The sequence below is a fragment of the Cuculus canorus genome, chromosome 23 (assembly GCF_017976375.1).
Source record: "Cuculus canorus isolate bCucCan1 chromosome 23, bCucCan1.pri, whole genome shotgun sequence".
NCBI classification, from domain to species: Eukaryota; Metazoa; Chordata; class Aves; order Cuculiformes; family Cuculidae; genus Cuculus; species Cuculus canorus.
In genome coordinates this window covers 8,351,774-8,375,705 of record NC_071423.1, presented here as the reverse complement: position 1 = coordinate 8,375,705, position 23,932 = coordinate 8,351,774, and the positions used below count along the sequence as shown (strand labels likewise).

The window sequence follows — 23,932 nt, the reverse complement described above, 5'->3', positions numbered from 1 at the left end:
ACCTGACCGCCAGGATCAAGAACACTCTTGAAACACTTCCCTTCCCACTCTTGGAACACTCCCCTTTCTGCCTCTTGGGATATTCATACTCCATACGCTGCTGGCAGTTAGCACTAGTTTTTAGTCCTTGCCAAAACACAGCCTTGAGCTGATGACCTAGTTTCAGCTGACCTTGAAATAAAAGTAACCCGTGTGACTTGCAAGCAATTACATGACTCAAGTAGCTGGCTATGCTATCAGCTGTCTTTGGAGGTAAGGGTTCCTTTATTATTTTCCATTCAAGGGCTGCTGGTGGAACTAAATTATACCCTGTGCCTTCCAACTTCTCCGATCTCAGACTTTTTTTGATTCCTTAGTATTTTATTTATCTTGGAGAACGAGCTGAGACCTGGCAGGAACACACTGAGATCTGTACCTGATATCAACAGTTATGGATTCATCTTTCTCAGACCATTGAGGGTTTTAATTACAGCCAAAGCAGCATTGTGTATACTCTGTAGCTTCTTGCAAAAAGTAATGACTCACTATAATAGGTTACTGCATGCGGTCTGGTTTTGCGTGGTATCCTCTCTGCTCAGTGAAAACCACTTGATATATAGAGGCACCGTGGAGCAAAGAGTAAGTGCCCATCACCTGGGCAGTGAGAGGGGACAAAGGCAGGTAAGGCATGGGCAAAGCAGAGTGACAAAGTAAGGGTTCCTGAGGGAGGGGCAGGAGTCGAGCAGGGCAAAGAGGTGAAGCAGAGGGAGTGAGGGAGAAGGGGGAGGCCAGGCAAGCATGTGGAGTGGAGCAGAGTTGGTCCTCTATTCCAGGGTTTAGTCTGGGGAGAAATTTGTGCATCCTTCTTGCTTTTATCAGGTCACAGAAATCTTATTCTGAAGCTGATATTGAGACTGTGCATCACTTTAGTCCTTTATGGCCAAATGCTTTTAGAATCTGACAGACACCAGCAGCAGAACTACTGTGTTGCAGGGTTTTCATGGGTTTGTTAAGTCAGGAACTTCAGATCTTTGGGGTGAAAGGGGAGCATTTGCACTTGCATGCAAACTGCAGCTGATTCAGTTACCAGGTGTGACTTTGATGTAGGTTTAGCAGCCCTATTCTATGGGAATTTATGTTCTTCTGTAGGGTTTCACAGTACCTGGGGAAAAGGTGTAAGTGATGCAGACGCATCATCTATTTGCAGATAAGTTAAATGGAGTTTTCATAGAGAAAGTACTTTAGTCAGTCACCAGGTGGGACAGTGAAGAACTCATGGTCATTGAATTGTGGGACAGAAAGGCTACACTGAGCTCGTAGTCCAATGTTCATAAAGCACCTTGTCTGTGACAGGGACTCTCTGAGGTGATAACAGTAATAACATCAGATGAAAAGCAGAACACAGAAACAGTGACACAGTTTCTCTAACTCTACGATCTGTGTTGTCTGAGAAATCTCTGGGAGGAGAGGAGCCTGCTCTGCTCAGGCAGTGCGGAGCAGACAGCGCTATCTGCTGGATCTGCAGAACGGTGCTATTCTGATCCAGGGCGGCACAGCACCAGGCATATTTTACGCCCTCCCCATAACTCACACATAGTCACACATATGTGTTCTCTCTCTCCCCTTCCGCCCCTTGGGATTTCTCCATGCAATCTCTGCTTTCTTGTACAGTATTTTGACTCTGGATAGAAACTTATAATTGTTCTGAATTTGGGTTTTTTTTCTGGTTGTTTCTTTGTTTAAATTTAATAAAACAGCTACTAGAAGTAAGCAAACTGTAGCAGAATACCCGGCCAGGAGAAGGTGCCTGATTAGATGGTGAAGTGCTACCAAGGAATTCCGTTTGAATAATGGTGATTTGAAGGAGAAAGTGATATTTTACAGATTCAAAGCTCTGTGTAACTTCTGCTATTTTACAGTGTCTTTGAATCTGACCAGGGAGATATTCCTCACTGCTGCAAGACAAAAGACCTTTCAGTTCTCTAGTACTCGAGCTGGAAAAGCTGTTCGTGCTTTCTCTTGTGTGGTGTCTAATGTATAACATACCTGCTTGTTGTTTTACATGAAAGATGGTGGCAATTGTGGTACTAGGAGGAGAAAGGTGGAAATACACAGATAGAAGATGCAGAATCATAGCTAAAGACCAAACCCACTTCTCTTTCGTGATGGGAGACTTGATTCTGGAAAGTAGGTATATCCGACCAAGCATCTCAGTACAAAAAAAATCTCTTGGAATCCTTTGTATTTTCTGGACTCCTGTGAAAACAAAACCACATTTGAGAAGTAGCCCAGGGCTGTCTTCTAGGAGACATGGAAATGAACTGCAAGGTGTGTGCACATGCTTATTTGTCAGCTGGGAGGAGATTCAGCTTTGTTCACTACTTCAGGAACAAAGCATCTGCTAGCACTTCAGCCCAGCCAAGGTAAGGCAGTAACACTTGCTGAACAAGCTTCTCTTTGCAAAAATGCAATCATTGCATGGTGCTAAAATAATTGATGCGTCAGTGTATTTTACTAGCAATGAGAATTCAGAAATTAAATGAGCAAATGTGAATGAATATGTGTGGTAATCTGACACACTAATGGATTTTCAGCCACTGCTGAAGTGAATGAGCTGAGGAGAGGCCTAAAGGCATATCTGTGAAATTGCCACTTCATTGGATTCCAGTGTGGTAAAGCAGCACTTCGGTTACAGCACACAAAGGTTTGCCTATGTGCATATGCGCTGCTTGATTTTGTTGGCATTGAGTTCTGGAAAGCAATACCCCAAAAGTACCTGGACCAACACCACGGCTTAGAATTTCCGGGATATATACAGTAACATACCTCTAAATACAGCCTGTATTAAAGGGCTGAAAAAAAAGGTGTTTATTTAGTGTTAGCAACGTGCAGGAATGTAGTTCAGTGTGTTTCTTGGATGCAAGGGAGAGTTTTCCACGCAACCTTCAGAGCACACCTGCTGCACAAAGGGATCCAAGTCCCCACACCCTGACAGTCCCCTGTGCATGTGCAGGCTTTGGCTTATGCAAGCCTGTTCTGCATTTGAGGTGGGATTTCCCTGCAGGGGACACTGCTAGGAAAAGCATTAAAAGCTCACAAACAGGCAGTCTGCTCGCCAGGGCAGTTAATTCTTGTTCACAGAGGGGGGGTCTGTCCAATATCCACTCTTCCTCCTCAGTCCTGAAAGGAAAACAATTCTCAGGGCCGAGCATAAATATTGACGTGATGAATGGCCTGAGTTTTCTCTGGGAGACAGGATGGCAAAGGGACTGCACCTTGTGGCTCCTTGGTGAGAGTAGCTGGTATTAAAGGGTCAAAATGTTGTCCATCCAGAACAGAGACCTTGGAAATCAGTCAGCCTTTTCTGCAGGCATGAAGGAAGCTAAGCCAAGCGCAAGCAGCAGTAGTAAATCAAGAACAATCTGATTTACAATGCACAATCTGTATACAGTGAAAAGAATTCCTACAGCATCTATGTGACAGAAAACAGAGTGTTTGTCCAATGTGGAGCATAGCCTTCAGGAGTCATAGGAGTATGTGTGTGAGGAAATGATGTAGGCAGGTATTTGTACAAGGAGAGCATCTAAGATAGCAGTCACTCAAGGGGCCCTACAGGAAAGCTGGGGAGTGACTTCTTACAAGGGCACAGAGTGATGGGATGAGGAGGATTGGCTTCAAATTGGAAGGGGGAAGATTTAGATTAGACATTAGGAAGAAATTCTTCACAATGAGGGTGGTGAAGCACTGTCTGCCCCATCCCTGGAGATGTTCAAGGCCAGGCTGGATAGGGCTTTGGGCAACCTGATCCAGTGGGAGATGTCCCTGCCCATGGCAGGGGCGTTGGAATTGGGTGGGCATTAAGGTCCCTTCCAACTCCATCCATTCTGTGATTCTATGAAGGGGGGGGGGGGGGGGGAGAAGAACATGCAATGGGGGTTTGTGTGCACCTGAAGACTGCAGACATAGTCTTCAGCATTGGGAACTGCGCATCAGCTGCAACTGTAGATCTACAGGTAGAAAGATGTGTGAAAAGTGTAGCTGGAGTTGTCTGTACTGTGTATGACAGGGATCTGGGTGTTGGCAAGTATGTGGAGAAGGCATTTTAAAACTTGTGTGAAAACTGAATGAGCTTTTATAACCCTCCAGGCACCCTGTAAACTAGAGAAGTCTTCTCTTGCAGTAGATTTCCTTGGAATGGTTTTCAACGTGCATGGGAAGGATGCCTACATCTATTAAATTCAACATTTTTAAATTGGTACACATTATCTGGTATGACTCTTCTGCAAACTGTTACTGGTTTCATACCAGCTAGAGGCTGCTCTGTAGGAGCAGCAGAGAGCACATGTAAAGGGTGCTTCCTTCCTTTTTGTGCTTTTTCTTCCTGCAGCAGGGGTTTGCACCATTGCTGTTTGGCTGGGATGGTTGGTGATCCCAGCGGTGGGGGGGTTGTTTGCTCCTGGCAGTCAGGATGGGCTCTGCAAGGAACAAGCTTTGCACAATGAAGAGGACGTTTGCACTGAAGCGAGCTGATGTGATTGGCCATGACAGAGGGTTCTGCTGACATGCCTCTCACAGGGAGGCCAGACATGAAGGTTTTGTGTTCCCACTCCCATAGCCTGGCTCAGGGACCATCAGAGTGAGGGATTAAGTGGGGGCAGGGTGCTGACATTATTTTTATCTCTTTGTCTTGATGTGCCTGTGCAAAAGTGCCAGCCTTTATTTTTTTTCCTCCTTGTGAAACATTAACTGGGTGGGTTGCCATAGCAACCCCCGCATGATAAGTTGGGTTGCAGCATTCAAGATTTCTCTCTCTCAACATTCAGTTCCCTTCACTGTTTCCCCTGGAGTACCAAAATGGCTGAGAGCTTTGTGGTACCAGGCATCCAGCGCACGAAGGGTTTTGCTTGTCCTTCAGCTTGTTCACCAGAGGCATTGGAGCTGTGTTAGGGCAAGAAGGAGCAACTACATGTCGTTGCCTTGGATGGGGGTTGCAGAATATGTGGTCTCCATCTCTTTCACAGCATACCAGGGCTGAAAATTGAATCAGGTTTCCAATGTGGCACCGTGTTTATTTGCAAGTTTTCCTGAAGAGGGCTTGTCAGTGCTTGTTGCCTGTTCCAAACAGGCACATGGAGGTATTGGAGCAGTTCCCAGCTGAGCCCAGAGCCCAGCAAGAATGAAAGTATCTTATCCTTTCATTCTAAAAACATACAGTATCCCTGAATAAGCCCAGAGAAGTTTTTCTCCATGTGCATTTGCTTTTAAAAAAGCAGCACAGATTCTGGCAGTTGAATGAACTGAACTGACAATGAGTATTTATTTCAAGTCAGCTTTGGCGTCATCCTTAGGACATGAAGCACACTCTAGGTGAAGAACAAGGCCTAGGAAGGCAAGGATGTGGTCTCCATTTGCTTCTCTGGCCCTTGGCTTTTTGTGTTAAATCCACCCAAATCCAAACCCAGGTTTGCCAGAGACTGTTTTCACCTCTGGGCCAATTTTCACTTCTTTAAATAGCATCTAGAAAACTGGTCTGGCCCAAACTACTTGGGGTCTGTACATGAGCGATTCTAAGGGACAATTTGTTATTCTTTTAGGGTGTTTATTTGTCACTGTAATTTAAATTGGTTAGCAGGTAAGTTCTGGAGTACCTGGTATTAGAGGAGAAAAAGGAGGAGCCCCCTTTCTACCTGGGGGAGCACCGAGGCACCTGATGGCAGGGCTGTGCTAAGGCAGGAGTAGAAAGGGTTGAAGAGTTAAGTCAGTGGCTGCTGGCTGAATCAGCATACTAGAGCTGCTGCTTCCTCTTAATCCTCTCAGACCCCCTCTCTCCTCACTGGCAGGATTCTCTGTAATAGATGTAATTAAAGGAGCCATAGCACAAACAGTACAGCTCTGCTGATCCACGGTCTGTGCTTTCTGGCAGAGTACCTCACTTCCTGAGGACAGATGCGATTTCCATTGTGCTTCATGAAACAGGTGCTTGTAGCTGGGGACATGGTTCAGCAGTTTCTGTATCTATAAAAACCCACAAACGGCACACAGCCACTACACACAGGCTGCATTATTACAGAAGAGCTAGGAGCAAATCCAGTGGCTTAGCATGCCCATTCCTTTGTGAAGTTGTGAATATAGCAAGGGGAAATGAGAGACAAGCAAATGGCTTAATGTAGGAGGCTACATCCTTCCACCTTCTCTGGATGTCATGGCTGCCATTTTGTGTTCTTGCAGAGAAAGGTCAGATTTTATGATTTTGATATTCATGATGGATGGAAGTGTGTTTTTGGCTTCTGCAGCCACTGATTTGCAAGGCGTTGGTCTCCATAGTCACACCTGGCTCCTGGATATACATTAAGTAGGTGATTTCTTTAATTATTTTGCTAATAGGCGTGCACAGTAACCGAAATAAACCTTGGAGCAGAGGCAGCAGCGAGTGAAACTTGACTGTCATCATGTAGGGACTGTTATGGCTTTGTTTAGTCCCTGCTGTAATACTTTAAGGCTGCAACGGTTTCAGTTATCACAGATTGACATAGGCTGGAACAGGGCAGAGTAACCTGTCCAGTCAGTAAAATGAAGCAAAACAAGGAATTAGGAGGATTCCTTAGCTCAGAATTACTTGGAGTTGTCACAGTTGGCTATAAAGGGTGACGTGGAGGCAGTTCCTCTGCATATGGTTATTGGCAGATGATGAATGCAGCTTGCTGATACAAACATGATTAGATGATGTCTGGGAAAAGTGTTGGCTGTCTTTGTTCTGTGCCTGCTTCACTTAAGCAGTGAAACAGACTGCACTTGTGTCGGGAGGCCAGAGAGCTGTGGTAGTGACTACCGCCAGCAGTGCTGTGCCCAGCTGAGAGTCCGTGTGCAGCTGAAGGGCTTGAAGCGGATGCTTTCTGGTGGCCACAAATGCCCTTGTTTGGATGGTTCTCGTCTGTGTTCTGCATTTGGGCTCTGTGAGTTGCTCACATGTTGTTCTCTGTTGGGGCTGGGCAGGTTTAATTCAATAGATTGTGCTGTTTATTGAGCTGACATAGAGTAGATGCTTTAAAAAGAGGGAGCACATTTAACAAGCGCTTCTTTTTTCCCTGTGTGTCCATTCTGACCTTGAAAGTTGGAGAATCTCTTCAGGGCACAGTGGCCCCAGTCCAAGATGAGAAAGCCCAGCCTGCTGCTGGCATTAAACTCCTGGGAATCAGACTGGAACATGAGGAGAGAGGATTTCCCAGTATTTCCAGCTGTGACCTTCAGAGCTGTACAAATGTTAGTATTAAACTCATTACAGGCAGAGGCCTTTCTGTGACCCCACATGGATAACTGTCCCCACTCTCCCTCCTTGGCTATATTTTGAAGTCTGGGCAAGCAATGCTGATTCCCCTTGTCCATCCAGCTCCTTTAGCTGAGCTGCCACGTCCATGCGGCCGGGATAGGGGATGCCTGGAGGGGCTGAGGGGCCATTGGGGACTGCCAGAGCCCAGTGGGGTCTGCCGATCCCCAAGCTCCTGCTCCTCCTTGAGGCTGGGGGAGGGAGGGAGGCTCCCGCGCATGCCTGCCGTGCCCCCTGCCCGGGCTGGGCTGGGCAGCGCGCAGCCGTCGTCAGTGAGGGGCGATGTGCTCTGCCCCCGGAGAACAAAGGGCGGGTGGGCTCTGCATCACCTCAATCACCACCTGCTGCTCCGCGTCCCGGGGAGCTGTCCGTGGTGCTGAACCCGCCCTAGCGCGCAGCGGAGCGGAGGCGGCCGCGCCCCGCGCAGCGCCCGGCAGTTGTCCGTGGTGCTGAACCCGCCCCAGCCCCTGCGTGCAGCCCCCAGCGCTGCCGCCCACCCTCTGCTCCCAACCAACCGGAGCAACTCGCAGCCCCAGGCATCCTGTTGCACCGAGAAGGGGGAGAAACAGCGTTTTCCTCTGTCCAGATTGAGATTTGCTCGTGGCTCAGAACAATGGCTGTGCTGCCAAGGCTGGTTTGTGCATCTTCGTTCATGTTGGTGGTTTGGGGTAGGTGCCTTCCATTCCATGTTGTTGTCAGAGCAAGATTCTCCACCAAATCTGGTGCTTGTCTCTTGCGCGATGCTTCTTCAAAGCACCGTTTTTCCTAGCAATGTTCCGTGTGCTAATGCTGTCATGAAGACCAGCCTTCAAAGTGGCTTTTTGTTTATCAGAGAAGGAAATGATATTCATGTAGAGTTAGTATGAATGTAATGGACTTAGTATTAGCAGAGAAAATACATTACCGATAAGTAGACCTATGGCACAAAGCGTGTGCATTAATATTTGTGCAAGTTCTTTACTGTTTCCTGTTCGCTGTTGTTTTGAAATTTGCAATGTAATTTAACGTTTAATTGCCTTGGGGAGGGTATGTAAACCGTTAAGCAGTGCCTGTTAGTGCTAATTTTCCATGCAGCCTATATAAACCGCAGTGAATTGTTTTATTGCAATGACCGTTTTTTCTTCTGCAACCAAGAAAAGATGGTTAGTTTTACCAGTATAGCTACACTTGATGTGCACATATACCTACAGTTCTGTGTGGGTGCATATCTGTGTGCATGTATCTAATTTAACCAGTGTAAAGCACGATTCAGTAGCTTCTTTCTTATTTCTCCCAGAAAGCTGGTGCTACCCACAGAGCGGGTAGTACAGGAGAATTGGAATCTGGCTATTCCCTGGATAGGTGCCAGGATAACACAATGTTTGAAAGAGTGGATTAATGGTATCTCAGAGGCTGGGGAGGAGGGAGCAGCCAGCAAAGTCAGCATCTTCAGTGAGCTAAACTCTAGGCTTTGGAGACAGGTTCGGACAGACAGAACTCAGTGTTGTTTAGCCCAGGGGACAGATGTCAGCAGGGATTTAGTCTGAGATGTCGTGCTTAAGCATCCTTTTTCTTAGGAAGTGTTTAGCTCCACAGACAGTGATTTTTGTCTTGTTTGGGAGAGCAGTATTTTATAGTTGCCAGTGTTAGCACATATCTGACTGGAAGTGTTTTGAACAGGAATGCATGTAAAATCAATAATTCCTCCTGCTGCCAAATTTACTCAAGTCCAAACCCCTTGGTTTCCAGTACTGCTTATGAAACCTAGAAACAGGAAGGGTGGTGAATCTTCCCACTTTGTTTTGAACACATTGCCAGATTAAAGCTTCCAAACCTTTCAACTTAGCACAAAGAGTGTGCTGTTCCTCCACACATGAATTCTGCTTTTTGTCTCATATCAGACTGTAATTGCTACTGTAACAGGAGCATGCTCAGTAAGCATGGGAAAGAATGAACAATGCCTCTAAAGTGGCACTAATTACTATACGAAAAATTAAAGTCGTGGCAAAGCAGCTACTGGAGGGGGGGAATCTGCATGAAGTGACCACCCTCTGTTAATTATTCTGAATTATTTGTATCTCAGAGCAGGATGCTTGGTAAAATTTGACATTTGAGACTTATTTGTTATCAGAGAGTGATAGTAATGAATCAAATGGTTTTCCATTGGGGATGATGTGGTGCTGAGATGTGGATAACTGATGTCTCTCCAATTCTGTCTTAATGCTTCTCTGTCTCACCTCTGTGCTGCTCCTTTTCCCTAGCTGGTTTTTGTTCTGCAGTATGTGTTGAAGTTCCATCAGAGACAGAGGCTGTCCAAGGAACGCACATGAAGCTACTCTGCATCTCCTGCATGAAGAGGGAAGAAGTCACAGCCACCACAGTGGTGGAATGGTTCTACAGGCCAGAGGGTGGAAAAGATGAACCTGTATGTATGTTTGGTAGCTGAGCCTTTGTTTTCACATGTCTTACTGTGAAACACAACCCAGTGAACTTGTGGGAGGAGGCAAAAGTTAGGAGAATGTAAGGTTGTCCTGTGGCAGGATGCCCAAGAAAGACTCTATAAGGGAAGGAGAAAGACCCAAATATGAACAAAAGCTTTCTGCTACATTCTTATTTGAAGTCTATAGAAATACCAAGCAAGCTTCTTTTGTATCATGGCAGAGATACAAATTTAGCTTGGAGTTTAGCTTCAAGCTGCGCTTCATAACAATTTCTGCAGCACTTCCACACAGAGGTTCCACAGCACCAATTCTGGGCAGTACCTAAAGCGTCCTTTCCTCGCTTAGCTTATTTCCGCACTCGAGTAGGAAAAGCTAGAATATTTTGTTGAGTTCAAACATTTGGGATTGTACATACACGAATGTGAATTTCCAGTTCTATTCCTTGAATATGTAAATTCTAGTAGGTAAGGACATCTAAAAGGGAAACAGAAGTATGGAGTGACATCTGGTAGTCTTGCCTAAGTCTCCCTTCTTAGGACACTTCTGAACCCAAAGCTGTTCTTTAGACATTAAATCAAGCGCGAATAAATCTGCAGGACAGGATTTACTTCTTTTTACCTCAGAGAAAGCCTGAGGTAATGGTCTCTTGACTGAGTTCCTTGTGAGTTGTTCTAGATCCCTGTCAGGAAAAGGTAAAATTTGTTTTCCAGGTGAATCAAAATGGGAATCACACAGATGAGGAGCAACTGGAATTCAAGAATGAGTGGTAAAACATTAAGATTAAGGCTGAGCATCTGTGTTTCTTTCTATCTATTTTATCTGAGCATGAAGCATTAGTTCAGTGGTTCATCATGATTGAGCAGAGCCAGGCAAGATGACAATTATTCTCCTATTGTGTGAGAACTAAAGGGACTGCACTAAGAAGTGAAATGGGAGTTCACTTTCATTGACCTGAGTGATACATTTCCCTGTAGGAACCCAAAGAATGCTAACAAAGTGAGCTGGGGTGTGTGGTCAGCCAGAAACATGCAAAAGACTAGGCCTGTGAAAGCCACTCCACTGTTCTTTCACTGTACCATTTTCATACTGTCATATCTATCCTGCAACACTTCCATTTCAGCGGAATATCCCAGGGCTTACAAAAAATAACTGCTTATCCTTGCTGTATTTATTCTGTAGTTCCTTCTTAAGTTCATCTTACAGACAGTGACCAACAGGCCAGGCATGAAGACTGCAGGACCCTAGTTTTTAGTTTCATTGCTAATCTTTTGTGTCATTGTCCAAGCGTGTCTATGTTTTTCTGTACCTTAGTTTTTCTCTCTCTCTGGTGGAGACAACTTAGTTTTCTGTCTTTTGTAGTTTGAGGAAAAAGGTGGTGGACTATGAATAGCTGCTGTTAATAAGGAAGCCATAGCCCAGAATATGTGTTGCTAGAGGGTGATGTTGTTCCTTGCATATGTTGTGGTGGTGTTTGAGACACGAGTCAGTGATTAATCTGAATATCCCTTCACATTTCCTCACAGATCTACGAGTACAGAAAAACAAACCATGAATTTCCAGGCCGCTTCAGTGGTCGGTTACAGTGGAATGGGAGTAAAGACATGCAGGATGTATCCATCACTGTGCTAAATGTGACCTTGAATGATTCGGGTATCTACACCTGTAACATCACCCGGGAGTTTGAATTCGAGATTCACCGACCTCTCTTCACAAGCTCCAGACTGATCCACCTCACCGTGGTCGAGGAGGGTATGAAGGACCAGCAGAAAGCGTGTTGTGCTTTAACTCGCCGTGGTTGTTGTCATCCAGGGAAATAGATTTTCGTGGTGTTGCAGGACAGGGGAGAATGAACTACCAGGAAAGGTGTAATGAGTTTGGCAGGCTGGGGGAACAGATGGGCAGGTGCAAGCAGAAGTTTCCAGTTTGTCACTCAGAATCCTGATTTCCCCCTGGCAGCTCTTGGGTGCCACAACACAGCCTTTGCCAGGGCAGCTACAATATCTGCTTCCTTGCTTCCACCCCATCCCTCTTGCAACAACTCCTTCTCCATTTTGATAGCAGTCTCTTGCTTCCACCCTCTCCTAATCCCTCCTTCCCTTTGCAGTGCTCCCAAGCCCTTCTATTCCTCTTGCTTTGCTCAGTTCTGAGCTGAAATCCTGGCTTCTTAGAAAGCAGTGGGAATTCTGCCGTTCTTTTCAAAAAAGGACAAGAGCTTTTAGCCCTCATCTTTTTCTACTGTGTCCTCTCTTTTTTCCCCACAAGCATCCCTGTGTTTTGAACTCAAATCACTGGTGGCACAATAAAGTCAGGTAACAGCAGCAAGTAGGATGCACAAGCGGAGTGTGAGGATGAGATAGGCTAATGGTGAGCAATTCTATGAATGTGTGGGCGGCAGAGAATGCAAGACACATGCAAGCCTGTGCACATTTGATTCCACTGGAAACAAGCAGTGGGGTTGCTCCTGGCATATCCTGTTGGCAGCCTCACCTGCTCCCTGTCTTTTGTCCTCTCACAGTGTAATGGCACATGGGTATCTCTGCCAAGGTGGGTTGGGAAGGATGACACGAAGGTGGAAAGTGTCAGTTGAGCTGCTGTCCTTCAGTAGCTGCATGTAAACAACCAGAGATTTGTTTTGTTCTCCAGCTGGAGAAGATTTCACCTCAGTCATCTCTGAAATTATGATGTACATTCTGCTGGTCTTCCTCACCTTGTGGCTACTGATAGAAATGGTCTATTGCTACAGGAAAGTCTCTAAGGCAGAGGAGGCTGCACAGGAAAATGCGTAAGTGTGAAATCTCTTCAGATGCGAGATGTTCTGTGAGGGTTCTTCAGATGTTTCATTCCAGATCAGGCTGCAAGAAGACTAAATTTTGCTACTGCACATTTGATGTGCCTGAAATCATTGCCATGTTTAGAAATACCAAAAGAGACTGAGCACTTTGTACCATGCACTAGGTACAGAGGGCGGCCATAGTGTGTTATATTCCAAAGTGGCCCAGTTTGAACAATGCAGAGTTGCTTTCCTGGAATGCCTATTTCCGGAGGTTTGACTGATGGATGCAGCTGACACAGCAGAGATGCTCGAATTTTTATAGTGGCCCATTCCTATTTTCTCCTTACTTGGCTTGGATAAGAGTACTCTTGTACATGATAGGAAGGCTGAATGTATAGGATTTTACACTAGGGAAGGCTTGGTGTCTGCTCCTGACTATGCTGAGGAGTGTTTCCTACTGCAAGCGTCTTCTACAGGTGACATTTGTTACCTTAGAAATACACATAGCATTCAGTATCTATGTAACTGTGAATGGATCAAACTGTTTTTTACACTGTAGTACTTGCTGTCCTCCTTCCTTCCAACTACAGGACAGACTATCTTGCAATTCCGTCAGAAAACAAGGAAAACTGTGCTGTGCCTGTGGAGGAATAGCAGAGAGGAGTCAGCGGAATGGCACCAAGGTGGGTGACAAGGAAACACTCGTTCACATGTCTGTGAACACTTTGGCCTTACTACAGCGGGTTAAATGTGCATGAGGGTGAAACAAAAGGTGGACAGGGGACTCCTGGAGTCTGGCTGTGCTCCTTCTCTGGAGCTCCCCCTGTGACCTTACAAGTAATATAGGCATCTTTAGATGGTGGGTGTACTATTACTTTAAACCCCTAACCAACACACACATTCACTTTCATGGTGTCCTTACTCCTCTTTTGCTCATTCCTGCAGAGCTGGGTATAGTTGCTGTCCTCTACAGATGGGGAGCTGTGCTCGGGAGGAGGATAAGGGTGCTCTCTCATGTGGAAGTGTCTGCTAGGACGGATTTTTGTGTGCAAAAGACCAAAATCCAGATCTTTTAAAGTCTTGTTCATGTCTTGTCAGTTATCCCACTAATTCTATCACAATCTTCACTAATGTCAAATGACTCATGTACCAAGAGGAATTCTTTCACTTGCAGGGGCTCTGAAGACTGAAGGACCACGTCTTGCCAGCCAGGTTTGAGGGGGAGCTCTGCGCCATCGGGAGGAAATATGGGGAAGTGTAAATTCTCTTCCATTTGCCTTGGACTCTGTACAGCCTTGACTTTGGCCTCATGTCCGCATTCTGAGCTGCCAGCCCATTTGCTGAAGGACTCCTCTTTGGAAGCATGCTGAGCAAAGGGCACAGGGGTGTGGGCAGCACGGCTCCTTCCCAAGTTTCAGTCACATCATCACATTAATCGCTCTGTAAATGTTAAATGTCATTTCTTAGCTGCTGTCACCACCACCCTTATTTGCTAAATATGCTAGTTCTCCATTGCAGAGGTAAAGGGTATGTATGTCATATTTCTCTGACCTGCAGGGCTGGGAATGAGGTCATTTTAGGGTGAAGTTCCCCCATATTTTAACAGCCCAAACAGTTTTATCGGTGTTAAAAAAGGAAGAACTTAATTAATTAGTTGTTACTTGGTAAGTTGCTCTGGACTTTGGGCTGCCTGTGCACAGGCAGAGTAGGATGAAGACTGTAAAGCATTAAAATTGTTGAAAATGTGTAGTAGGAAGTCCCTGTGCCATGTTCACACTTGCTTCTGAAGGAGGGAGCTGAGAATACAGACCCCTGCTTTGCGAGGCACTATGACGTAAGTATAAGAATCTCCTGTACCCCCCCTTTCAATTAGCAAGTGTCAAAAGTCTTAGTTCCTTCCATTTGCCTTGCGTGGCAGGTTTACTGCTCAAGCACACAGAGACGCAGGGGTAGGAATAACCTGTGGGAGCCACTTTCTGCAACAGGTGTGTCAGTAGGACCAGGTATGCAGTTAGCCTCTTTCTGGGGAAAGCCCCAAAAGGATGACAGCCTGATGCAAGTGGGCACGCAAAGCAAATACGAAGCTTAACCCTCACAGGAAAAGGCAGCACTATAACATGGTAGTACTTTTGTAACTGTGGTATCAGTCTTTTCATACTACAGTATAGCACCGCCTAGAGGAATAGATGGAAAACACTTATTTTTTCCTAGTTAATCGTAATTCTTTCTTGTAATAATTAGTCATTGCTTTGAATAGTCAGCATTCATCATAAATGATCCACTGCTGCACAAGAATCCCGCTCTTAGGTCAATGTTTCCTAGGCAAACTTACCTTCTCAATTGCAGTGGATGAAACAGAGTACAATTTCTAGCCTCAAATGTAGATCAGCTGAGCTCAACAGCTAGGATTACAAAGAGAAAAATAGGCAGAAATGTTGGCTGGAGTGGAACGGTACCTCAAGAAAAAAAGGGGGGAAGTCTTGTTTGTTCATATAGCAGATGCTGTTACATCCCTGCTGTAACGGAGCCTCAACTGCTTGCAAGAGGTGACAAATTTTGCTACAGACTGCTTCTAAATAGTTACAAAGCGCTTGTAAATCAAGGCGTGTTTCCCACCTTTGGGATTTCTTCTGCTTTGTTCTGCTGCTTTTTATGTGTTGCTACAATCACAGAAATTACTTCATTCTTAAGTCAGGCCCAGGCCAGATTTCTAACTGGCAGTTGTTCAAAAATTCCTTTTTTTAGAGTGAGTGTCAACTTATAGTAACTACTACAACAGTCTTCACAGTAGGATTGCTCTTAAGTCCAGAGCAAAGTCTGGCAACCGGAGCCCATTTTCCAGATGAAGCACACTTGTGGTCTGGGCACTGTTTCCTTAAAACCAATTATACACAAGGGGAAAAAGCAGCTTCTCTTCTAATTCAGCTGGATGTCTCCATTTTCCCTAGGCCTGCTTCCCAGGCCTCAGGGCAATAATGTTAATCCTAACTCTAAACCCACAGCAGCAGAGGAGAGACTGGATTAGAACTCCAACGTTGCTGTCACTGACCATGGCATTGACACCGATGGTGACTTTTAGGTAAGGACTCCCTCTCCCATTTCAACTGTGCTCCTCAGTCCCCATGAGGCATTGATAATCCTCTGGTATCCTAATGTTAAGTCAAAAAAGGAGCAAACAGAGAACTTCTGGAGAGCTACCTCAGGTGGTAAAGAAAGGACATCCCCTAGGCCTGCACCTCCTGGTATCTTACCTGCATCTTCTTGAGATGCTATTTTTGACACATCTTTCTCTTTTCCAGTTCCTGCAGATAGATACGACTATTGCCCTGTGTTGTCCTAGGCAGGATAAAATGGTGTCTAAATTGTGTGCAAGGTTCTCATAGCAAACACAAAACATTGGGACTTTTCAAGGGGGATGTTAAAAGCAGGCTTTGTCCTGGAAGAGATGGTCCTGGTTGGTCTCTGGAAAGACTCAATCTGTATTTGGAAGTGACAGAAGAGACTTTAGATGAGGCAGGATAATAAAAAGAACAAAGCACTCATGAGTCACGCTGTTTGTTTGATAGATCTTTTTAATTTATACCGTACTTCCATTGTTCTAGCTACTTTACAGTAAATTTTGGCTGCATAGCCTTTACAATTCCTAGGTTCTAGCAGGTAAGTTTCATTATCATTTAATCACATTTTGCGCACAGCGCAAAGTTTGTGACAGACAACTCCCAAAACAAAACGACATTCCTTCCCAACCCCACCCTAGAGTTCATGTTAGAGCTACAGGCGCATTTGCCTTGGCCAACAGCCCCCTCCTGCCTCCTGGGCTCTAGTGGTGACATCCAAAGGGAGCCACACGCCGGCAGGCGATTGTACAACCCACTCCCATTCCCTGCTGACATGAGGTGATCCTCATTAATTCTGCAGTTACGCACAGCAATTGGGGTCACAGGCTCCAGGACCTTGGGTGGGGAGAACACACTCCAGGTTTTTAGAAGCTTTATCCAGCCCTGCAGCACACGATGGGAGATGGAACTGCTGTGAGAATGGTAATGTCCCAGAGGTGCCACAGCCACATGATGCCAGTCCTGATGGTTGAAACGCTGGAATGGTTCTGCTGCTCCTCCCTCCCCTCTGACTGCATCAGGCCAAGAGTCAGGTTAGTGCTTCCATATCTGCTAAGTGCTACTACGGCAAGGGAGGTGGGCTTGCAGAGATGGGGAAACACGTGCGTGTGGCACAGGCTGCACCTCTTTGCTGGATAAAGTAGCCTTTTCATAACAGCTAATATCCCAAATCCTAGTGCCACTGGGGCAGTTTGGGCCAAAACTGAGACATGACCAAATGGCTCTAGAACCTGAGCTGCACATTGATTTTATTTCTTAACTACTCTTGGAATATGGGTTGGGGAAGGTGGCCATGTAATGTTAGCAATAGAATTGGCCTAAATGAGTGAGGTAACAGAAATGGCCAGAGGAGGTACCTCCCTGAGCCATGTGCAAATATAATTCCTTCAGCAGAAGGAAGTCCTTTTCCCTGTTAAAAAAATAAAACACATTCACTTAAAGAGCATACAGATGGCAGCAAGGAAAGGCAAGCAGGGACAGCACCAGGTCAGTCCATCTATGACATGGGAAATGATTGTCCAGCAGCAAAGGTGTGAGGGGAAAGGGAAAAGCCATAGCAAGCACTGCAAAACGTGTGGGAGAGGAGGGCATGGCAAGCCATGTAGCCATGCTAAGAGAGAAGCCCATGCTGTCTGGCTAGATCAGGAAATAATCTCAATTGGCAGTTGATAGAGACATGAGGTTATTTGGCCAGTGTGCACATCTAGAAAAAGGAAGGTATTATGGCACAGAGAGACCCGTGCTGTAGAGACTGCAAAGCACAGAGAGATTGGAGCATGCCAGGCAGGGGGAACGGGCCAGAAAGTCAGCACAGTCACATCTTGGAAACCACCAACACAAACATTTCATGAGCCACTGACCTCATGCTTTGGTTTAAGAGTCTGTTTCGAGTATTTTTCTAAGCAAGTCCCTGCCAGATATTTTAACCAGTGCCAGGACTGAAAAGATTAAGCCAGAATCCACATGACTGCACTATGAAACATATTGGTGGTAGCAAGCCTGGCAGAGATCCCCTTGGGAAGATCTCTGTGGAGGTTCAGCAGGTAGCGGAGAAAGCACTGCTCTGTCAAGAGCTGTAGGACAGTAGCAGCTGCCTTGACAAACATGATGGAATTGCCTCCTCTGAGCTACCCACTGTTGCTTTAGAGTGTTTCTTACTGACTCACTCTGCTTTTCTGCATACTGTGGAAGCAGGAATTCCCACCTATAAAGTAGAATCATAGAATCACTAGGTTGGAAGGGACTCACTGGGTCATCGAGTCCAACCATTCCGTAGGTAGTAGTAGGAAGTGGTTAGCTCCTATCCTCGTTGGGAAAAGCAGACCTTGACTGAGAGTCCCTGGTTAAAATGGCTGGTTCAGTACACATTGCGGAAACACTGTAAGGTCATTCAGTTGAGAAGTCTTCTCAGGAGGGCAGAATCTCCACACTGATGGCAAAGGAGTACTCAGCATGCTTGCCATATACACTGACCTCTTCACTGTGGATCACTGTGCCTGGCTACAGACCATAAACACCTGGGCACCAGCCTTCACAGGTCTGTTGTTCACAGACATCAACTCACAGGCTGGCTTTATGCTAACTGCACTCAGGTAAATGAACCCAAGAGGAAGAGGAGTCCCAAATGGTTTCCTATTCCTAGTAGCACAGAAAGACCCTTCTAACTAGCCAGAAGCGATTCACTCCCTGAAATATCTGCTACTAACCTCTGTCTCATGGCTCATTCTGTGCGAGCACTGCTGGTCTTCTTAAGGTTGGAGATTACCTCCACCACTCTGTCCTAGGGCTGAATGGTGTGAAAGCTGCAGGCTGCCCTCTGTCTGTCTTCTCTATTTACGTGCCTTAGGATCACTGAGAAATGATGGAAACACACATCTAAGAAGGCAAAGCTACCAGGAAAGAGAGGGATTAAGGCCACGTGGCACACAAGTAATGTATCTACCAGAACCTGCATGTATGCATGCCTTTCTGGTTAGCACTTCTGACATGCTGCAAGCCAAAGCGTGAGGTTTGCAAGCGCGTCTTTCACTCAAGTCTTGGTGCATTGCAGGCACCTTCCCATCACCTTTATATCTGCACAGAAATGACTGTGGAGCACAAACTAAAGGTCTCTTTTCAATTGTCCAGACTAAAGGTGTATCCAGCCACCATTTTAAAAATGAACTTCTACCTTCTTATATAAAGATGGGAAAAAGCATACACGTAGACTACATGGTTTAGTGCATGGTTTTAAGGGAAAAGTAGGCTAAAATGTCTGTCCACATCTACACCTACGTGAGCTGAAACTAATGGGGTCCGTTAAGAACACACATTAAGCACATCAAGCTTTTTGAGAAGGGATACTGTGATGCAGGCATCGCTATTTCAGAGGCGATTTTGGGCTGGGGCTTTAAATCCAGAAAGCATCATGCTTTAAAACCTTGCTTCTTTCAATAGAGTCATATTTATAACAAAAGCATGTTGTGTATCTCTTAGACTTCCCTTTATTAGAGCTGAAGCAGAGAAGTGGAGGCAGGTGCTCAAATGGACGAGTGCTGCCCCAGACCAGTACAGCAATCTATAACCTGAGTGTGAATGCATTCTCTATGTCAGCAGCATCACTGAAATGTATTAAGGAGGTCAAACTTGGGTGGGTTTTTCCTCTTTTCTCCAAGGACTTAAGGGAGCCAAAAAAACATTTATGCAGAAGCTAGTTAGCATCAATTAATATCAAAGTTTTCCGACTGCAGCCTTGGATTATGAGATAATAGTTCAGCATCCAAAAAGCATGGTTACCCAGTTAACTCATAGCTAACTCCTACTCTTACCATTGTAAGTACCTTTCTCTTTTTAAATGGAATGTGCAGACTCAGCAATGCCCCTGTTTTGGGCACATGCTTCTGACATTTCCACCTGACATTTCTCTTTTGCTCCTTATTAGACTTAATGCTCAGGAGCTGCATTAGATACATTTGGTACCTACTTTATGAATGCACGATTGCTTAGCAGTTATCCAGGTCTCAAATTCACTTTGAGCTCATCCCAGATCCCATAACACAAACATTTCTTTTAAGGTAAGCACTAGAGGACACCTATTTAGCAGAAATGAGATTGTATCCAGTTATGATTACGAAGTATATTCTTCTCTCGTATAAACATGTGAGACACAAAGTGCCAAATCAGAGCCTTCTCGTTCTTCTCCCTCTTCCCAGCAGGGAGCATCTTTCTTGGCAAGAATTAAACTACTGCTGTTGGCATTAGTTTGCACATTTTGCTGGAGAAATGCTTTTTTTATGATTTTTTTTTTCGTAGTGGTTCAGATTCTGCATATCACACCCCAGCTGGGAGCAGAAGGGTCAAAGGGAGGATCTGTTGGAAAAACACATCTCCAAGGTGCTATTAAAAACTACCATTGATGTGGGATTTCTGGCACAGGTCAGCAAAGTGAGTAAAGGAGCAAAATCCTGACAATGGAAGCCAAGCTACTACCTTGCCATGGCTGCCTGCGGAAGGCAGTCGTGCCACCCCCTGTAACATCTTTCAGGTTGCTTGACTTCGATCCTATAAATCGTTGCTAATTCCTCCAGGAAATATAATTATAAAGTGACAGGTCTAAATTGTCTATGGCTGCAAAAGGCATTAATATGTTGATTGGGACTCAGCTGCAGTAGCAAGCGATTCCTATCTGCTCTCTAGAGGAAGGCATCTAGGCCAAAACATACTGAGGTTTTGTTCAAGCCCTCACCTTTAGTGCCATTGTGGGTTTTGCCTTAAGAAAAAGACTTTGCTTTTTTTCTCTTTTATTACTACTGGGATAAATTAAGAGTCAATAAAAGATAGTGAACATTATCCAACTCCAAGCTAGACTTGCTGCCAAGTGGCAAAAAGGAGTAAATAACTGAGAATCCAAGTAAAAGAAACCTAAGGCCTCAAAGAGAAACCTTTCTTGGTCTGAAGGGCACTGCATGTACAAGGTTCTGTTTCATGACCACCACCCTTACGCTCTCTATTGAAGGATTTAACGTAGCTGTGTGTCAAGAAAGATAGCAAATATGTTAAACTCCTTTTAAAGTCAGGCAGAATGAATATTAGTGCTCAAGATTGTTCCAGCTGCTTCTGCATGGTCTCGCATTCATTTAACATTTAACTTGTGCAATTCTGTCTCTAGAGCTAGGCCATACCAGCAGGAACACCCCAAACCTAACACAACAGCAAACTGGAAGAATGATGCAAAGGAAGAAGGATGTACAGATGAGTGACCACATTTCTTGCCTCCGTAACTAGCAAGAGGATATGAAATCTGTAAGAAACCAATTCTGATCATTAGCATTTATTTTCAGCCCTCTTGGACAGGTGGGTTTCTCTGTCTCTCAGTGGGTTACACCCATCTATGCACAAAACAATCCTGGTTCCAGGTTTCTCTCTCAAGACATGGCCACGTTCTTTTCTGGCACAGGTGAAGTGGCAGGCACAGGGCCTCCTTTCTGCCTTCACTCTTGGTGCTTAGAATTAAATTCCAGGAAAAGGGATGAGGGGATTTTTCTGTGCGTAGTAATGTGAGAGTAACTAATGGGAAATGAGACTTGACTAGTGTGGCAAGTCACAGCAGGGAGTCAGAGCCCTCCTGTCCCGAGACAAGCTGCAGAATGCCCTTCCCAGGCACTTAGCACCTCAGTTTCATTGTACAGTAGCCATTTCAGCAGCCTCCCTGGAAAAAAGCCAGGGAGCAGTACAGTAGTCAGCAGCATTAAATTAAATAAATAGTCATAAATACATGTACTCTCTAGTTGCTGAGGCATGGTTTCCTCAATTGTACCTTGCTTTCACACTCTTACATGTCTTTTTGATAACACATCTTCATCCATGCTCCTTCAATTGTGAGTCTTCATCTGTGGGATGTGTTTTTAGTACTTGGTCACAAAAATTGTAGGCAGGATGGGAGAAACCAGCAGGTTACTTCACATATGATACCTTTCCTTAACTGGCACGCACGAGCAGGAGCTTGTGAGGGTTTGCTTTGGATTCCACTTTGTACCAGAAACTCTTATTCACACAGCTGGGTGACAGAGATATGAAGACCAGTTACTCACCCTTACGTCCCCTGCTCTTTCAGCACCCATTAGAGCTAGAGACAACGGATGAGCTACAATTCCTTGTTTGCATACAAGGAATATGCAGCTGATTCCCTCCTCCATTTGGAATGTGGAAAAGGCCTGGTGTTGAACAAGGTGAAGACTGAGGGACTCACATATCACCTAATCTACCTGACTGGATAAGATGAAAAAATGCATTTATTAAGCATTCAAACAAGCACCCTGCATCACAACCAGTCACAGTGGTAGTTGGTCCACCACGGTGTGCAGCCTTGCTGCCCCTCTTCCTCATTAGTTGCCAGGAGGAGTCTCAAGTTATCCCCTAGAACAAGTGAAAATGCATATTGTCTTCTTCATTTGACTTGCTCACAGAGCAAATGTTTTACAGTCCAGCTTATGAGGGATACCACCTCAGATGCCTCACACTGTGGATGCCCCTCCAGATCTATCCTGCCACTCACTGATGGTACCTATTTTCTTTCCTTTTTGGTCCCTGTGACCCTTCCTAACCACTTCTGGACCTTCTGAGGCCTCGCTCCTCAGTAGATGCAGTCATACCGACATCCCAGTGAAGGAAAGGAGGTTCTTTTTCTCCCTACTGTTTTCCTGCAGAGGAAGGTAAGGGCTGGATGGGGTGAGCAAAACAGTCTCTCCTGTAGGGGCAGGAGGGAAATCTGCTGAGCAGAGTAGTGGGAGTGGTTGCAAATAAATACTGATTTTGGTTTTCTTTTCAAGGTGGGGTACTCCCCTTATCGTGGGAAGTCGCGCAGGTAGTAGCCCTTTCAACACTAATGTAAATCTTCAGCACAGGGATGGCTTAATGGCAGGGGCTCAAGCACATAGAAAGCAGAGAACTACAGAAAATGTAAAGGGGACACTGTCAAAGGGATGGAAGTGTGCTTTCTGCAGTATGGCTCTCCTCCATCCATGCACCTTGTAGGCAGATACTTCCCATCCTACCATCCCCTTGGCTACTATGAATGCAGTATCCATAACAGGAGACAGCAAACTCATGTTTGGGGAATGCATTTCAGCTCATATACATTCTGTGCTTTGCTCTATGAACAGGGCTGGACAGCATGACAGCAAATTGCATTTCTCCTCCAAGGTTAGAAGGCAATTGCCGCTGAGATCTGCTCTCTACGCAACTATAGTAATTTATCTAGGGGCCTCCTCTCCAAATGCAGAACAGTTTCATGAGAGTTTGATGGCAATTGCCAAAACCTCTCTGCCCTGAAGCCAACAAGGTAAGGAAGTTGACAGTGTCCCCTTTGTCTGTATAGATAACTATGGTCAATCAGGGACCTTCATGCGCAGGGAGGGATGGGGGGGCCACTCACTCTGATGCTTCCCTTTGAAACAACAAAAACAAAACAGAGAGACAGACAGACAGGAATATTACAGAAGAGTGGTGCATGGGCCCAGGGGAGTGCACATCAGCACAACCCTAAGCGCACCTCAGTGCTGGGAGAGCACAGCCCTCCCACACACGCACCCACCACGCTACCACTGAGACGCTCCATTTCAGCCAGTGTTGGAGGTCATTCCTTCCTCTCGATACGTATGCTTTTTTTTTCCTCTTAAAATCTGTATATAATATATATATTTATATTCTGTATATATATACTTATATATATATATTTATATATCGTATTTACACATATTGCACACCGTCCTCTGGCCTCCTGCATTCCTGCCTGTTAGTGGAAATGCTTCCGTTTCTCCTCTGGATCTGACCCGAAGTCTCGGGACCCGATGCCATTCTGAAGATTTATTAGTGAATCCTTCATCTGCAAGACAAGAAATTCCTCCACTGTGATGCCACCCTAGAAGTGAGAGCACGTTGGGATTCCCTTCCCCATCAGTGCCTTCTTTTTCCATGTAAAGTATCAATACCATAATCATCTGGGTTTGGGGAGCGGCACAACAGGGCTGGGATGTTTAAACTGGTACTGGGAAGACCACAGCCTGTGAGAGGCCATTCTCCAAGAGAACAGAAAAGGATCAAGCAGAATGAGGTACAGGGTGAGCAGCTCTCTCTGTAGGGGAGAGTGGCTTTCATTTATGAACTCTGTTCTAAGCAGCCTGGTGTACAGCTGGCACTTTAGATCCTTTAGAAGCACAGCAGATACCAAAACCCCTTGCTCTGTGCCATTAAGGACACATACAGAGCGCATCACTTTCATCCACACAAGCTCTGCATGAATCAGGGTTGAGGTAAAAACCAGTCTGCTTTCCAAAGTGGG

General features: G+C 45.4%; 2 protein-coding genes across 3 annotated transcripts in view; one reads left to right on the top strand and one right to left on the bottom strand.

The window, feature by feature from the left end:
* The first annotated feature begins 215 nt into the window (after positions 1 to 215).
* Positions 216 to 23,361, top strand: SCN3B (sodium voltage-gated channel beta subunit 3). Of its 2 annotated transcripts, none has more exons than XM_054087081.1 (6): positions 216 to 252; positions 9,544 to 9,707; positions 11,247 to 11,472; positions 12,367 to 12,505; positions 13,087 to 13,179; positions 13,671 to 23,361. In XM_054087081.1, exons 1-5 carry the CDS (start codon positions 231 to 233, stop codon positions 13,148 to 13,150), a joined length of 615 nt encoding a protein of 204 aa, XP_053943056.1. In that variant the 5' UTR covers positions 216 to 230; the 3' UTR covers positions 13,151 to 13,179; positions 13,671 to 23,361. The 2 variants fall into 2 exon arrangements, with proteins under 2 accessions (XP_053943056.1, XP_009555836.1); XM_009557541.2 differs by lacking the exon at positions 216 to 252 and adding an exon at positions 7,558 to 7,971.
* The window catches only part of GRAMD1B (GRAM domain containing 1B), a 98,325-nt gene continuing 97,731 nt past the window's right edge, over positions 23,339 to 23,932 (bottom strand). The window contains 1 exon segment of the mRNA XM_054087082.1: positions 23,339 to 23,476. Within this exon segment, the coding sequence (XP_053943057.1) occupies positions 23,387 to 23,476 (90 nt within the window). The 3' untranslated portion in view covers positions 23,339 to 23,386.

Excerpts from the sequence above, each read along its gene's own strand:
- SCN3B (XM_009557541.2), top strand. The coding sequence starts at position 7,917 with ATGGCTGTGCTGCCAAGGCTGGTTTGTGCATCTTCGTTCATGTTGGTG. Across the intron at positions 7,972-9,543 it reads GTTCATGTTGGTGGTTTGGG|CTGGTTTTTGTTCTGCAGTA; the intron begins GTAGGTGCCTTC and ends CCTTTTCCCTAG. Across the intron at positions 11,473-12,366 it reads CCTCACCGTGGTCGAGGAGG|CTGGAGAAGATTTCACCTCA; the intron begins GTATGAAGGACC and ends TTTGTTCTCCAG.